At 42.9% G+C, this 14,859-nt stretch overlaps 1 protein-coding gene across 4 annotated transcripts in view; it reads right to left on the bottom strand.

The window, feature by feature from the left end:
• TRIO (trio Rho guanine nucleotide exchange factor) overlaps nt 1-14,859 on the bottom strand; it is a 363,915-nt gene that overhangs the window by 213,598 nt on the left and 135,458 nt on the right. For all 4 annotated transcript variants that reach the window (XM_027125334.1, XM_027125333.1, XM_027125336.1 and 1 more), the window contains exons 3-4: nt 9,906-10,020; nt 2,186-2,378 (exon numbers count right to left, since the gene is read on the bottom strand). In XM_027125334.1, the coding sequence (XP_026981135.1) occupies nt 2,186-2,378; nt 9,906-10,020 (308 nt within the window). The remainder of the gene's footprint in view (nt 1-2,185; nt 2,379-9,905; nt 10,021-14,859) is intronic.

The raw sequence follows: 14,859 nt of genomic DNA, 5'->3' as shown, positions 1-14,859 counted from the left end.
ACAGATCAAACTTAAAGCAAGTAATCCATTTATAGAAAACGTAACATACCTTGTTCTGGCCCCATAAAAACAAATGTAAATGAAAGAGGCATTAGTACAGTCAGTGAACGACAAATCCATTAGAGCAACACATATATGTTAGTTGCAATACCCCAAATTATAGAATCATATGAATTTCAGGACAGCTAAAGATATTAGATTTCTTTCCAAGAATGCGGAAATTAACCCACTATCTTAGGCACATCAGAATATGAATGGCTTTTTTTAAATGTAGAAAATACATAAGGGTTAGCAAGAAAGCTGGCAGAAGCTCTTCTCACAAAGTTGGAGAGAGAGGGAATGCTTCATTCACTGCAATAACCGGCAGCGATTCTGAGCAGTACAAGTGTTGTATTCAATACATCATCGACTACATTCCAATCTAACAAAGTTTTAGTCAATTACAACCTGAGCAAGAAATCTTCATCTCATCCTATCAGAAGATGACGCAGAGTTAATATTAGTATTATGCCTCAAGGAAAACATAACTGGGGGTGAGGTGGGGTAAATATGAAGACAAAGGGAGAGGGAAAAGATGTGTGGCCTAGAACCAAAAGATAAAACAGAGAAAGGCTCGTTTAGCCCCACCTCTGTCACCTCCAGCCTTAGAGAAACCTAGAACTGTATCTCTATGCTGTTTGACATAAGAAATGGCAAAAGGCAGCAGAGCGAGAAAGAGGGGCGGCTCCTCGGCCAGCACTTTTGCCTGAAGCGTGACTGTCAGTTCATCCCTGTCTCGTCTGCCCAGACTTTAATAATGTCCATGGAGACAATCACTTCACAGACAGAAGCTCGTGATAATGTACAGACAAGTTCAATAGAAAAGCCAGTGCAGGAAACTTTTAAAGGCCCAGAGGGAAAGATCACAATTAGACAAGCAAAAACCTGCATACATTATACCACCACATCATTATTTCTGCTTAAAACGTGTATCATTAAATACAACACACTTTACATTCTGCGTCAAGAGAATAACTAATATAATATCCAACAAACTGTCCTCCAAAATCACTTCTTTTTGTGTGTGAAGATAAAGGCTTACTGGTTTCACCTTTCATCTAAACCTCTTGGGTGCAGTTTCAAATTCAAACTAAATTCAGATTTCAGGTTGAAAATCAATACCATGGACTGAGAAATTTTAAAATGCAAGTAATGTACCCATGAAAAGACATTGAAAAGTGTGTGTAACATGTAACATAAAGCTTAAGAATTAATATTGTGTGGTATGTTTAATACTATTATTGTCGTTAACCTTGAAATACGTGAATACATTCACTGAAACCTAATGTTTGGGCAAAGTGGCTAGAGGAAGCGATCTAGTCAACTAAAAATTATTATAATTTATTGTTAGAAAATACTTAAATTTTATTACAGAATATGGCATGAATCAAGTTTCCAGCTGGCCAGAATACTTTCCCCCCATAATCATCGGATGAGACCAGCTGCATCAAAGCCTTGTCAGAACCCTGGTAGCTTACTTAAGGAGAGCAGTTTCCAGGGGAAAGGAGAGTAAGCCAGCGGGTTGAGGTCTGTTTTACACACTATCTGAAAGACAACGAACGACCTTGGGTGCTAACTGAATCCAGAGCCCCACATAGGTTTTCAAGGAACCTCTCCCTTTTCATAAACGAGAGACCTGACGTGTGAAATACACGGCACACCGTCCTCTCCAGGACACGATGAAAAGTCAGTCTCTCCCACACATTTTCCTCAGGAAATGTGAAGTTGAGCATTTCTCCCTAACATTCCCTTATTTCCAAGGCTGAGGTAACGATGATGACTCTGAAGCCACCTAAAGCCACTTGCACTGAACAGTAAAGCTATTTTATCCCGTGTAGTAAAAGGAAACAGGCTTCTCTTTCTAAGACACACGCCTTACACCCCAGTAGCCCCATTACCCAGAAACAAGAGGCCTGGAACCTAAACCCTCCATGGGCAAAACACCCACTGGGATAAGGCGAGAAACAAGCCTAATTGTGTTATTTTACACAATAACTAATTTTGCATGTCACATGTACGTCAGATATGCAGTTCTCGTTGAATACGTGGTTTTTAAAAATCTATAACCAGCCTAAAATGATGACGGAAAAGCTTTTAATAAACCACACCTACTGGTTTAGTTGGTCTGGCTACACAGGGAAGTTACCTCAAATTCAAATTTAGAACTGCCAAAATTAGTCCTCTGTTTCTGCCAAAAGTTGTCTGGCTTGATTATCAGTGCAACGTGAATGCAGCAGGGGAAGGACTCTTGTAATATCTTCAGCAGAGGCTTGATGGAGTCCCACTTGGACCCACGCATGTCCACGATCACCGTGAATCCTCGCTTGCAGACTTCTTCACTACAGAGAAAGAAAAGACAGGTTGAAACCATGCGACTCCCACCACTTTTTCTGGTCAGAGTCCTGCTGGGCAAGGCCGATTCTGCTTCCGTCATCCTGCTGCCTGCGGGGCACCTCCCTCCACCCACCGCCTGGCTGGCCAGCACTTGTGCCCAGGGAGCTGGCGGACGAGAGAGCATTACAGAGAGAGCTTAGGTCTCACCCGTGGTCCTCACCCTCCCCGGTACCTTAACAGAGTAGACTGACTATTCACGCACAGGGTTCAACCTCAAAAACCTTCCAACTTTTTCGTTTGTGTCCACGGTTTTGCATCTTGCCTTCTCTTTAGGAGAAGAGCAATGACCGTCCTGCCCATCTCTCTGGTCTTTTGTGCGTTAACCGATCACACATGCTGTCTAGTAACTGTTAGGGCCGCTAAACAGCAGGGACAGAACCCCAGCAGCACACACAGAGCAGTGAACAGCAGTCACGCGGGACTCTGGGGTCACAGGAGCCGAAACCACCTGCGCTGGCGTGCTGGTGATAGCAGGAGCTTCTGAATGTCCCAGTTTATTCCCTTTAACTTGTCCCAGGCCCCTGAGCTACCTCAGAAGTTCTCAGGTGTGGTCCACCCGCCCCCGGGGATCCTTGGCACCCCTCTGGTGGGGTCTGTGGGGTAAAATCTATCCTTTTCAGCTGGTCGCGCCAATGGCGCACAGGCCACGGTGGACACCGCTGGCTCTGAGCACAAGTCAAGGTAGTGCTAGGAGTCACGTATGCTTCCTCTCCATGTTCTAGCTGTTAAAACAAAAGAGCCAGTTTGTCTTAAGAATGTCCTTGAGGAAGAAATAAAAATTATTAACTTTATTAAATCTCAACCTCTGAGTACATGGGAAATATATAGAAAGCACATCTGCAGTAAAGAAAAAAACAAAAGTCAGAGTGTTCATAAACTTGGGTTAAAAATCCATGCTCTCCCTTCACACTACATACAAAAATAAACTCAAAATGGTTTAAAGACTTAAATGTAAAACATGACACCATAAAACTCCTAGAAGAGAACATAAGCAAAACATTTTCTGACATAAATTGTAGCAATATTTTCTTAGATCAATCTCCCAAGGCAAAAGAAACAAAAGCAAAACGGTGGTGGGATGAACTGGGAGATTGGGATTGATATATATACACTACTATGTATAAAACAGATAACTAGTGAGGATCTACTGTACAGCACAGGGAAGTCAGTGCTCTGTGGTGACCTAAATGGGAAGGAAATCTGGGAGGGAGGAGATATATGTATATTATACATATGGCTGATTCACTTTGCTGGAGAGCAGAAACTAACACAACATTGTAAAGTAACTATACTCCAATAAAAAAAAATTTTTTTAAACCCTAAACAAATGGGACCTAATCCAACTTAAAAGCTTTTGCACAGCAAAGAAAACCATCAAGCAACCGAAAAGACAACCTACAGAATGGGAGAAAATATTTGCAAATGATGTGACTGACATGGGTTAACTAACATTCACAATATATGAACAGCTCATACCACTCAATATCAAAAAAAAACAAACAACCGAATCAAAAAAGAAAGGACAGAAGACCTAAATAGACATCTCTCCAAAGAAGACATACAGCTGGCAACAGGCAGATGAAAGGATGTTCAACATCACTAATCATTAGAGAAATGCAAATCAAAACTACAATGAGGTATCACCTCACGCCGGTCAGAATGGCCATCATCAAAAAGTCTACAAATAATAAATGCCTGAGAGGGTGTGGAGAAAAGGGAACCCTCCTACACTGTTGGTGGGAATGTAAACTGGTACAGCCTCTATGGAGAACAGTATGGAGGTTCCTCTAAAAACTAAAAGTAGAACTACCATACGACCCAGCAATCCCACTCCTGGGCATATATCCAGTGAAAAATGAAAACTTTAATTAAAAAATATACATCTCCATGAAAAAAAAAAAAAAAAAATATACATCTCCCCCAATGTTCCTAACAGCACAATTAACAATAGCCAACACGGAAACAACCTGAGTGACCATCAACAGACAAACTGGGTTAAGAAGATGTGGTACATACACACAATGGAATATTACTCAGCCATAAAAATGAAGGAATATTGCCATTTGCAGCAACAATGATGGACCTAGAGATCATCCTACTAAGTAAGTCAAATAAAGACAAACATTATATGATATCACTTATATGTGGAATCTAAAAATAATACAAATGAATCTATATACTAAACAGAAACAGACTCACAAACATAGAAAACAAATTTATGGTTACCAAAGGGAAGGGGATTGGGGGGAGGGATAAATTAGGAGTTTGGGATTAGCAGATACAAACTACTATACATAAAACAGATCAGCAACAAAGATTTACTAGCACAAGGAACTACATTCAATATCTTGTAATAATCAACAATGGAAAGTAATCTGAAAAAAATACACATAACTGAATAATTCTGCTGTACACCTGAAACTAACACAATATGGTAAAGCGACTGACTACACTTCAAAAATTTTTTAATAAAAAATTTCTAAAAATAGGGCTTCCCTGGCAGCGCAGTGGTTGAGAGTCCACCTGCCGATGCAGGGGACACAGGTTCGTGCCCCGGTCCGGGAAGATCCCACATGCCGTGGAGCAGCTGGGCCCACGAGCCATGGCCGCTGAGCCTGCGTGTCCGGAGCCTGTGCTCCACAACGGGAGAGGCCACAACAGTGAGAGGCCCGCGTACCGCAAAAAAAAAAAAAAAAAAAAAAAACAAATTCTAAAAATAAAGTGAGACCATTTTAGACAGGGGAAAAAAAATCCATAGTCTCACCTAAATTTAAGTCGAAATAAAAACCAATTTCACACTCTCTCACATGAGCTTACTCCCCTACCTTCTCCCGTCCCCCGCCTCCATGCCCTCCCCACTCCCTCACACGCCATTCTTTTCCTTATCTTTTGATTCATACCAGTAGAGTAACGGACACTCCAAGTTCCTATGACAACTTCATCAGTATAAGAGGCATACTCCCAAAAACATTCCAGAAAAGTCCGTGGGGACAGAACCTGAGTTGATGGTGGCCCGCAGTCCTAGGAACACAGTCCTGAAAGCCCTAAGGAGAAAACGGACTGATCCAACACACCGGCTTATCACTCCAGTGTGGAAAGCTGCAGGAGTGATTGGATTAACTCCTGTATGAATATGAACTGAAAAACAGTTAACAGGGCTCAACACTCCTCATGCTATCACTCCTCCTGTCTCAAGTAGGTCCTGGGCCACGATCCTGGGAGCGTCTCGGGTCACCTTCACAAATCCTTAGAGGTAGCTGGGCACTCCCAGAAATGCTTCCTAAAATCCCCCAGGTCACTGAAATTAAGCATTCTGAACTTCCTGGGGTTCTAAAGGAGCTTGCCATCCTGCAAGATTCCATTCAGTAGAAACTTCTGGGCTCCACAGCGCCTTGGGGCTAGACCTGCCTGAGCAGGACGTCGGATGCCTGCTGCCCAGCTGGGACCTTCTGCTCCAGACTCTCGTGTTCTGCTGCCGTACACCAAAGACAGGAGGCTGTCAGGCAACAGGTTCTGCTGTTGTACAAGCTGCTGTTTGGTGCCTGCACTTTAAGCATCGGTCTTCCCCTATCAAGGTAAATTCTCTGGCAGCCTTTCTCCTCACATAGCTCTACACAGTGGTGTGTACGTAAAACTACAAAGCCCCTCCACTTGACGGGGCTTAGAAGGAATCCTGAATAACTCCAGGCTTAACAAGAGGAACAAGCTGGAGAGAGACACAAGCAAAAGGTGCCCTGAGCTTACAGCGCTTACAGAAGGATTAACCAGTCACCTGCCTCCGCCATCCAACTGTTCCCACCGGTGACTTCCAAGTAAAGCAAGCAGCACTCCAACTGGGCTGGGAGTGCACATCCTTCGCACCCATCTGTCTTTATCAAGTTAAAAGCCACGCGTTATTAAGAAAGCGGCGACTTGCAAACGTGACCACAGCCACAGCTCTATTTCTGAGCGTCTAATGAACAAGCACAGCTGCTGCTCAAGGGCCCCGTGCCACGCTCTTCCTTCAAGGCACTGCTCACTGCAAAGTGTGACTTGTTAACCAGGTATTTCAGCAGTTTTACCTAAGAGCCTCATTTTAGCTGTGAGATTTTTAAAAATGTAGATGAAACTAAGGTCCTTCTTCAATTCAGGTCTCTAAAAAAGAGAAACTCTCCTTTCTTCAGTTCCTAGATGAAGAAGGTACCTTTTTATATGAATGTTCATGAATGAATCAACTCAAAAGTTTCACATGATTTCATTGGTGACAAAAGAGAGTCAGAGTGCTTTATCCATTTAGTTGCTATAAATCATTCTAAAGAAGCCAAAACTTTCTAGAACATAATGAGTATAATTCAAAAGAGCAATAAACACCTAGAGGTGCACCAAGACTAACGTGATTATCATTTCTGTGCAGGAGTCCCCATCGTGGAACACCACGAAGAAGTTCCGCTGTGACTTTTCTCCTACACATTTAAGGAAAAGTTCCCTTGCAAATTAATCATATGAAAACCAATCTATTATTCTAATTGATTGTTCGTTTTTTAAGGAAGGGAGAGGGGAGGGAAGGTGGCCCAAACAACAGTACTCAAAACTAGTCGCTACTCTCAGATCCCATTATGTTTTAACTCTGGGGGCCACATTTTAAGAGGCAAAGATAGGAGGCCACCACGCAGAAAAAAAACAGACAAGATGATCTGGTTCTAGAACACATGGCAAAAAGAAAATCAACTGAAGGGAAGTCGAAGAGCAAATACGAAAGATGGACATTACTGTACCACTTCTGAGACAGCTACCATGAGGTCAGACACTGTGCTGGGCATGTACATAAAGAATCTTACTTATTAACACAGTGATCCGAGAAGTACAGATTATTGTCACATCTCGTAGATCAGAAAACCCATAAAATTAAGTAAACCAGGTCAGTCCGTCTGACTCTGACCCCCAAGCTTTCCCGGACGGCACACTTCTCCAAATCCGGGAATGTGTAGCCCTGTAACTGTCCGGCTGAGGGGCAGCCAGAGGCTACCATCACATCGCAGAAAACATCAACAGTGGTGGACAGAGACAGGAGATCCTCCCCCTGCCCCTCCCACTGCCCAGGACTGTGTATTTCACTCTGAAACTGTAACAACAAATTATAGACTCAAATAAAGAACAAGCCAACCCACAAGTCCCCAAAAATTCACACACCATTCATCTCCTGACATGATCACTGATCCCACTGTCTGGCTAAAACCAGAGCGCTCCCACCTCTGCAGGCTCCCTGAAGGCGGCACTAAGGCTCTCTGTCAGTCGCTGTAGGACCTGCGGTGGACCTGGAGAGGACTCTTTTTGTGGCCACTTCTATTTGGACCACTGGGAAACCTTCCTCCACTATCACTTGGCAAACGCATCATTTACATACAAATTAATCCCATCTCTCTCATTTGCTCATTAACCAAGAACAAGAAACTGGCATTGCCTGTCACTTGAAATTGTAAATACAAAAGCAAAGCCAGGCAATGAAACTAACTGACTGTGCTCGGTGCTTGGAGGGTCACTCTACACACTGAGGAACTTATGAGAGAAATGAGAGAATATCTGGGATTTGCTATGTTTTCTTGGGGAAGTAGACAAGATGGGCAGAATCCAATAATCGTTGGAGCTGGATGATGGGCCCATGGGTGTTCGCTTCTCTCTAGTTTTGTTTACACTCACGATTCCCAGGACAAAGTTTTGTGTTGTTTTTTTTTTAAAGTGGGTCATCCAGCTGATTCAAAATATACCTGAATCGATTTCTTTATGATATCAATGAAAGGAAAAGTAGTTTTTTTATATTTATAATCAATATGGATTTTAAAACCAGAAAGCAAGTTGCCAAAGTTATATACAGAATTCCAACGGTGGAAATGTTTTCTAAAAGGTCACCTGGGTGAAATTCAACTTGTGTTTCACTGAACTACACACCAAGCATCATTTTGGATGGCAGGGATTTGTTTTTTCACATCATCGTCTGTATCTGTTTCTTTTTCATCATTAGCACAGCACATGGCACATAGTAAGAGCTCAGTAAGTAGTGGCTGTAAACTATGTTGTTATTTATAAGTGACAGTGAGTAGTAAATAACTTCTAAAACTCTTTCCAACTCTGTGATTTCAACAGTTCAACAGTCCAAGAAAATATCAGAGTAAGAGGAAAGGGAAAACTTTTCCACATATTTAAGCAGGGGCCCATTAATACGCTGCTGCTGATTGGATGTAATAGCTTTCCCACAAAGGATACCCTACAGCAAAACCCAAGAACCCCCTCTGAAGCTCAGACCATCGACACCAAAGCTGACCTTCCTCAGCCACAGTGAGGATGGGTGGCCAGAGGTCAGTGCTGTTTCCCTGGCTGGTGTCAACCCAAAGAGGTCAGGGGAGAGTCACCAGCCCTGCTCCGTGGGCGATCTGTTACACCCACCTCAAACTTCAGAATCCACTAGGCTGCTGTTGACCGTCTTTTATGCTTTCCCGGCATAACATGTTCCTTACGGCTACTCGTTAGTCTATATCATGACCGAGTGTCCTTTTTCCTGCGCTCGTTTAGTCTCCTAGGAAATCCCTCTTCACTGGCGCACATCAGCCATGCCCCGCTTTAGCACACCCCCTCTGGGGTGAGAGTACCTCTTCCTCACAGGGGGTCCCGCTCCGACCCCCGGCACACAGCCACCTCTTACGCCAGGCCTGACTGTATGCTTGGATCATATCAGAGCAGTACTTTGTTTTCCAAAACTTAATCTTAACCATTAAATGGAGATGTTAATGTGGGAGGCGGGGAAGGGTTTCCTCTGCCAGCTGTCAGCTCGCTCTGTAGGTAAAACCTCAGTAATATGTTTCTAGAGCAGAAGCAAAGATGCTAGACTCCGCAGGTATACACGCTGGCCCACTGCTGTTAACCGCTCCTCACGTCAGGGCTCTCCAGAAAATAAAGCCTTGCCTATTCCTCGTGTTCCTCGGCGTCTACGCCGAAAATCCCCCTGGCTGTCACTAGCGGGTCGCAGATTGAATGAGAGCTCCCAAACTCCATGTCCCGGGACGTTAGCTGGTAGGGATTCTGAATGCCCTGCAAAGTTCACGCTACAAATCAACCGAATACTTCCCAGGAACTGGAGCGCAGCACAGAGCCAGAAAGCTCCTCTCGGAAACCACACTCCCCTGGTGAGCCTCCGGCCCGCCGGGTCTCCGTTATCAGGATCATCTCTGCTTTACCTCCGCCTTGGGCACCACAACCTAAGGTCCCCGCCCGGTGGCCAAGCCACCCCCATCGCGACCACACAAGCCTGCTCACTCAGAACACTGCCCTTCTCAGCCCCGCACCGAGGAGGGTCACAAAAGGAAAATAAGGAGAAAGACCATGATTTTCACTTGACAGCACTTTGATCAGAATCCAGGCTCCTGTGGGCTGTTTTCTCGGGAGTGTGTGCAGCGCTGCACCTCTGGGACAGGGACCAGCCACGACCACGCGGGACTCACCTGGGGATACAGGCCAGGTAGGAAATGAGCCTCCGGAGGTCCTCCTGCCGTATCCTGTCATGATTGCTGCGGGCCGGGAAGGTTAGGATGGGACCCCCGCGCTTATCTCTGCCACCTGGAAACAAACATGTGGAAGAGGCTCAGACAGAAACAAGAGGAAACAGGACTCTATGGGCCACTGGGCGCCCAGCATCGCAGCCTGCCCACCCACTCTCGCGAAGCTGTGCCCCCAGCCCTCCTGGCCCGGCAGGACCCCATGAAAGGCCGGCATCCCTGGCTCCCCTGAGACAGGTGACAATGCCATCCCTCCCAGGACGCCGGCGATGAAGTCTGAGTTTTGCACACCACATGGAAGGTATCACAGAAGGCTCTGGCTCTTTCCAGTGTTTGTTCCCTCCTTTATTCAGTTTCATGTTTGGAGAGAAAAAAAGGTTTCATGTATACGTGCTTCCATCACCTTAAACTCCCACCTCCAGGGACTTCCCTGGTGGCACAGTGGATAAGACTCTGCGCTCCCAATGCAAGGGGCCCAGGTTTGATCCCTGGTCAGGGAACTAAATCCCACATTCATGCCACAAGCAAGGAGCTTGCCGGCCACAACTAAGGAGCCCGCCGGCCACAACTAAGGAGCCCAAGTGCTGCAACTATGACCCGGTGCAACCAAATAAATAAATAAATATTAAAAAAAAAAAACCCACCTCCTCACGCCCTCTCTCTCTGCCTTTCTCTGCCTCCCTCTCTCTCTCTCCTCCACACTGTCCCCTCTCCTTTCCTCCCCGTCACTCTCAGCTCTGTCTCTTTGCTACCAACCAAATTGGGCTTTAATTCATGAAAGGGAAAAGACAGAAATGTTCTTCAAACTCTGCACTGACGGCTACTTTATATAATCTGGGATCCAGGGCACCTTCCCCTCTCAAGGGCAGTACCTGACCCCTGTGGTCAAGCTTCCCCACTCTCTCACACAAAGCCACACGCACACAAAAGCAAAAAAGAGAGAGAGAGGGAGAGATTGGCACACAAGAATTTTCAAATAGAACTAAATTAGCTTAAGAACTTTAGAAATATTACATTACACACTAAGCACAAATCTCACGTGACTGGCCTTTGACAGGAAGGCAGAAACGCTTCTCATGAACATGGATACAATCCTAAGGAAGTCTGCTGGGTATCACTGAACATTTCTGGTGAAACCACTCTATTTATTTTATTACTTCTATTAGGGTTTTCAGAAAAGAACACAGAGAAAGAAAATTTTGTTTTCCCAAGTGCATGCTTCATTTAGTTTTACAGCTTTGGTCATCTCTTTCTAGAAGTACAGCAATAAGATCTCAAAATTCAAGCCACAACATGAAACAATTATTTTCTCATCTTAATTATTTACCTTGTCAGCAGACGTAACTGAAAAAGCAAGCAAAAGGCAAGCAAGCAAACAAGAGAAAACCAAATTCTTTCCTTTTAGAATGCCAAAAACATATTCAGCAGAAGACACAGGCATTTTAAAAACACATTTTTACCAACATGGGTCTTTACCATGTCCTAGAATGATTAACAATTCCTCTCAACAGTAATAAAACTAAGTGCTGATTCTGAACACTTAAACTGACCCACATGTACTGTTAAGTTACGAAGCCCAGGAAGATGTTAAATTATTTATAAATCCAATAACCCAGGTATTAAATAGGAACAACACGACATCACAGCTGACACACGCTAGGTATGGCATCAAGTGCTTGACACACGCGTTCTGATCTGATCATCACAAGGATCCCGTTAGGAGATTTCCTCACACCGGCTTTATCATGAAAGATACTGAGGCTCAAAGAGCTTATATGAAGACAAAGGGACCATGCCAGCATGTCACAACTGGGCCCTTTGCCCTGATAAGAACTTGCATAATTTTTCAAACTACTGGCTTTACTTCTTTCTAAATAATAAAAATATCAGAAGGAATGAAAAGTACTATTAAAAGTGAGAAGCAGTAAATTTTTTTTAATTTAGATTTCAAACAGTAATAGATTTGCCATTTTCATATACATCATTGGAGATCTACTTATTTGTAAATAGCCTATTACTCATTTGGAAAAATAAACCAGTGGACAGTATTTTTCTATTGTACTTTTCAGAACCATTTTGTCTCATTACTCCTGTTTTAGCTGAAGAATTGTATTACGTGTGGAGAGTAAAAAACTTAAACACTAAAAAAACAGAAAAGTGAGAAGCAGTATTATTGTAAATGGTAGAATGACATTATGAAGTAATCTTCTAAAATACCAAACAGTAATTTTAGGGAAAAATCATTGGCTCTAGTTTTTTTGGAATACCTCTTGTCCCCGAGATAAGACCAGTAACAAATGCAGTATTTTTTATTTCCCAACACCTTTCATTCCTTTCAAAACAGAATCAATCTCCTTGATCAAAAATATAAGAGAGACCTTCAGGATGGCGGAGGAGTAAGACACAGAGATCACTTTCCTCCCCACAAATACATCAGAAATACATCTACATGTGGAACAGCTCCTACAGAACACCTACTGAATGCTGGCAGAAGACCTCAGACTTCCCAAAAGATATATACTTTCTTTTCCTTTTTCTCTTTTTGTGAGTGTGTATGTGTACGCTTCTTGGTGTGATTCTGTCTGCATAGCTTTGCTTTTACCATTTATCAAGGGTTCTGTCTGTCTAGTTTTTTTCTTTTTACTTTTTAATAATTTTTAAATTTTTTATCTTAAAATCTTTATTCTATTTTATTTTAGTTTTTCCTCCCTCCCTCCCTCCCTCTCTTTCTCTCTTTCTCTCTTTCTTTCTCCCTTTTCTTCTGAGCCCTGTGGCTGACAGGGTCTTGGTGCTCCAGCCAGGTGTCAAGCCTGAGTCTCTGAGGTAGGAGAGCCGAGTTCAGGACATTGGTCCACCAGAGACCTCCCAGCTCCACATAATATCAAATGGCAAAAGCTCTCCCAGAGATCTCCATCACAATGCCAAGACCCAGCTCCACTCAACAACCAGCAAGCTACAGTGCTGGACACCCTAGGCCAAACAAATAGCAAGACAGGAACACAACCCCACGCATTAGCAGAGTGGCTGCCTAAAATCATAATAAGGTCACAGACACCCCAAAACACACCACTGGATGCACTCCTGCCCACCAGAAAGACAAGATCCAGCCTCATCCACCAGAACACAGGCACTAGTCCCCTCCACCAGGAAGCCTACACAGCCCACTGAACCAACCTCAGCCACTGGGGGCAGACACCAAAAACAACGGGAACTACGAACCTGCAGCCTGCGAAAACCAGACCCCAAACACAGTAAGTTAAGCAACATGAGAAGACAGAGAAACACACAGCAGATGAAGCAGCCAGGTAAAAACCCAACAGATCAAATGAATAAAGAGGAAATAGGCAGTCTACCTGAAAAAGAATTCAGAGTAATGATAGTAAAGATGATCCAAAATCTTGGAAATAGAACGGAGAAAATACAAGAAATGTTTAACAAGGACCTAGAAGAACTAAAGAGCAAACAAACAATGATGAACAACACAATAAATGAAATTTAAAATTCTCTAGAAGGAATCAATAGCAGAATAACTGAGGCAGAAGAATGGATAAGTGACCTGGAAGATAAAATAGTGGAAATAAGTCCCACAGAGCAGAATATAGAAAAAAGAATGAGAAGAATTGAAGACAGTCTCAGAGACCTATGAGACAACACTAAACGCACCAACATTCGAATTATAGGGGTCCCAGAAGAAGAAGAGAAAAAGAAAGGGTCTGAGAAAGTATTTGAAGAGATTATAGTTGAAAACTTCTCTAACATGGGAAAGGAAATAGTCACCCAAGTCCAGGAAGCACAGAGAATCCCAAACAGGATAAACCCTAGGAAAAACACACGAAGTCACATATTAATCAAACTAACAAAAATTAAATACAAAGAAAAATTATTAAAAGCAGCAAGGGAAAAACAAAAAATAACATACAAAGGAATCCCCATAAGGTTATCAGCTGATTTATCAGCAGAAACTCAGCAGGCCAGAAGCGAGTGGCAGGATAAAGTGATGAAAGAGAAAAACCTACAAACAAGATTACTCTACCCAGCAAGGATCTCATTCAGATTTGATGGAGAAATCAAAAGCTTTTCAGACAAGCAAAACCTAAGAGAATTCAGCACCACTAAACCAGCTTTACAACAAATGCTAAAGAAACTTCTCTTGGCGGGAAACACAAGAGAAGGAAAAGACCTACAATAACAAACCCAAAACAATTAAGAAAATGGTAATGGGAACATACATATCGATAATTACCTTAAATGTAAATGGATTAAATGCTCCAACCAAAAGACACAGACTGGCTGAATGGATACAAAAACAAGACACATATATATGCTGTTTAAAAGAGAGGCAATTCAGACCTAGGGACACATACAGACTGAAAGTTAGGGGATGGGAAAAGATATTCCATGCAAATGGAAATCAAAAGAAAGCTGGAGTGGCAATTCTCATATCAGAAAAAATAGATTTTAAAATAAGGACTATTAGAAAAGACAAAGAAGGACACTACATAATGATCAAGGGATCACTCCAAGAAGAAGATATAATTGTAAATATTTATGCACCCAACATAGGAGCACCTCAATACTAAGGCAAATGCTAACAGCCATAAAAGGGGATATCGACAGTAACACAATCATAGTACGGGACTTTTAACACCCACTTTCACCAATGGACAGATCATCCAAAATGAAAATATATAAGGAAACACAAGCTTTAAATGATACATTAAACATGATAGACTTAATTTGTATTTATAGGACATTCCATCCGAAATCAACAGAATACACACTTTCTTCTCAGGTGCTCATGGGAACATTCTCCAGGGTAGATCATAGCTTGGGTCACAAATCAAGCCTTGGTAAATTTAAGAAAATTGAAATCGTATCAAGTATCTTTTCCAACCACAAC

This window comes from Aethalodelphis obliquidens, unplaced genomic scaffold (genome assembly GCF_003676395.1).
Source record: "Aethalodelphis obliquidens isolate GAN/ISIS:26980383/991018 unplaced genomic scaffold, ASM367639v1 scaffold29, whole genome shotgun sequence".
In the NCBI taxonomy this organism is placed as follows: Eukaryota; Metazoa; Chordata; class Mammalia; order Artiodactyla; family Delphinidae; genus Aethalodelphis; species Aethalodelphis obliquidens.
Note: the sequence above shows the minus strand (reverse complement) of the source record. Positions and strands in the feature narration are given on the sequence as shown.